The following is a 2,358-nucleotide window of genomic DNA, read 5'->3' as shown; positions in this document are numbered from 1 at the left end:
GGGTCTCCTCATGCTCTTTCCCTGCCCCAGTGTGGGAGGCTGAGCCTGCTGGAGCGTGTCTATCTGCCGTAGAGTCTCTTTCAGCATCTGTGCATCCCTGCACAGCTCCTTTAGATGCTGCTGTCCCCTAAATCCAGGCAGACCGGGCTGCATTTGCCTGCTGCCAGTGTGAGGGGAAGAAAGAGCAAGAGTTCATTAGGGCTTGACCTGAAATGATGTTTTGGCGTTTCTGCTTCTTCTCACAGCTTTGGCAGGTGAGCAGCATCTCTGTCCCTGCCGCCTGCTGGCCCTTGGAATGCACACATGAGCCCAGGTATCACTTCTGGTGAACCCAAGTGGCCGCGTCAGTTTGAAAGGGCGGCTGTTGTTTCACTGTTACCTTTCTAGGCTGGTTACAGCTCCTCCTGCCTGTACTACAGCCTGTGCTTGAAGACACAGAACTACCGTCCTGGAGAAAAGGCATCAAAAGCTTGACAAAGGCTGAAGAGAACACTCTGATTACCCCTTTTCCCAAGAGGGTTCTTTAGCTGAAGTTGCTAAACAGGACCAGACTTGACACCCCGGCATGGGTTTGTGGTTGTTTTATTTCTCGAGCCCTCAGTCCTGCATGGGACTCGGTAATCGGGTGCTGCAGAGGCTCTGGCAAGGCATCAAAGACGCCTGCCCCGCACCCAAGGGTGGCGCAAGATCTCCTCCAGCGCTGGCCTGTCCGCAGGGTGCTTGGACAAACACCAGCGGATCAGATGTTGGCACTCTGGGGAGAGAAACCAGAAAGCGCCGGTCACTTGCAGAAGGCTCCTGCCCAGCTGCTCCCGGCGCCTCCAGGGCCCGGGCTATGCTGCGTGTGCTCAGAGCTGTGCCAGCCTCCCGGCTGACTCTGCCCTTTGCGGGACAGTGGCACGGCAGGACACGCGCCACCTCCTTCAGCCAAGCAGGCCACACCGACCACGTCGTCACGGGCTGCCTCCTGCGGCCAGCTCTTGAGGGCAGATGGGCCTCCCGCGCAGCTGTGTGAGGGCCACGCTGGGCCGGTGCCATCTGCCAAAGCCTGCCTTCTTGAGGCCAGACACCAACCTGGAGAGACCTGCTGCCAGAAGAAGAGCTGCCCCGACACGATGTCACGGTCCTCCTGGAAGGGCATGTTCCCGCAGACCATGACGTACAGCAGCACACCCAGGGACCAGATGGTTGCCGAATGGCCGTGGTAGCAGCCAAGGCAGATCCACTCGGGTGGGCTGTACATGTGTGTTCCTAGGGGAGACAGGTGGCGCTGTCCAGGTGCAGGCTGCTGGCTTCCAGAGCCTGGTGCCAGCCTCCTGGCGGAAGCAGGGGCTGCACCGGTGGCCACAACTTCCCCCCGAGGCCACCGGGCGTTCCCCAGCCAATTGGCCAAAGCCAAGAAACCGTTCTGCAAGGCAAACAAGGCCAGCGGAGCAGCCCAAGCCCTTGCGGGCCTGCCAAGCCGAGCGGCCGGGGCCTGGCTTTGTGGGCAGGGCTGGCAGCTGGCTCCTGGGGCACAGCATCTGCCCCGTGCCAAAGGGCAGGCGGCAGCCGGCTGAATGCCGCAGCCCACAGCCCAGGAGGGAATGGGGCCGTGCAGTGCCTGGCACTGGGAGCAGGGCCTGGCCTGTGGGCTCACCGGCAAATCGCGTGAAGGCCTGCTCCTGGAGGAAGGTGCCGCAACCGAAGTCGATGAGCTTCAGGTCGCCGCTCTCCGGGTCCACGAGGAGATTCTCTGGCTTGATGTCCCGGTGCAGGACGCCGCAGGCGGTGCAGTGCCGCACGGCCTCCAGCACCTGGCAGAAAAGCCAGCGCGCCATCTCCTCGCACAGGAACCCCTGCTCCAGCAGGAAGGCCAGGAGATCCTGCGATGGCTCCGGACGCTCCATCACCAGCAGGAAGCTGTCAGGCAGCTCAAACCAGTCGAGGAGCTGGATGATGTTGTGGCAGCCAGAGCCCACCTTCTCCATGAGCACGATCTCCATGGGAACACGGGTGCCGTCGGGCTGTGAGGAGGAGACAGTGCCTCCAGCAGGCCTGATACTGCCCTGTGGCTCCGCTGCCTCGTGCCTGGGATGCCCCAGTGCCCCCTTGGGCAGCCTCCCTGGTGCTTGGGCTTCCTCCCGCCCAGGGGATGCTTCGGGGGTGCCCCCCTGCCCGGCCCCATCACCAGTGTTTGGCATCCCCGGGCCCGCGATGCTCCGGCTCGCACGCTGAGCCCACGCCCGCTCCCCCCGCCCTGCGCCGCCTCCCGCCCTGGGGCCCCGGCCTTATCCCTGCCCGCCACGCCCCGCTCTGTCGCGGTGGCCCCGCTCACTCACCAGCTCGTACCACCGCAGGACGCTCTCCCGGGCCACG

General features: G+C 63.7%; 1 protein-coding gene across 1 annotated transcript; it reads right to left on the bottom strand.

Moving 5' to 3' along the window:
- Positions 1-650: 650 nt before the first annotated feature.
- On the bottom strand, positions 651-2,358 carry LOC138117204 (serine/threonine-protein kinase pim-1-like). Its single transcript, XM_069027278.1, has 4 exons — positions 2,322-2,358; positions 1,640-2,006; positions 1,075-1,251; positions 651-754 (listed from the first exon to the last, which is right to left on the bottom strand). Exons 2-4 carry the CDS (start codon positions 1,983-1,985, stop codon positions 651-653), a joined length of 627 nt encoding a protein of 208 aa, XP_068883379.1. The 5' UTR covers positions 1,986-2,006; positions 2,322-2,358.

This window comes from Aphelocoma coerulescens, chromosome 11, assembly GCF_041296385.1.
Source record: "Aphelocoma coerulescens isolate FSJ_1873_10779 chromosome 11, UR_Acoe_1.0, whole genome shotgun sequence".
Lineage (NCBI taxonomy): Eukaryota > Metazoa > Chordata > Aves > Passeriformes > Corvidae > Aphelocoma > Aphelocoma coerulescens.
This window is presented reverse-complemented; position numbering and strand designations above follow the sequence as displayed.

What these genes read in the sequence shown, in the direction of transcription:
- LOC138117204 (XM_069027278.1), bottom strand. Translation starts at nt 1,985, where the DNA reads ATGGAGATCGTGCTCATGGAGAAGGTGGGCTCTGGCTGCCACAACATC. An exon ending in GGCCTTCACGCGATTTGCCG is followed by an intron (nt 1,252 to 1,639) that starts GTGAGCCCACAG and finishes TGTCTCCCCTAG; the next exon opens with GAACACACATGTACAGCCCA. An exon ending in CTGGCAGCAGGTCTCTCCAG is followed by an intron (nt 755 to 1,074) that starts GTTGGTGTCTGG and finishes TTCTCTCCCCAG; the next exon opens with AGTGCCAACATCTGATCCGC.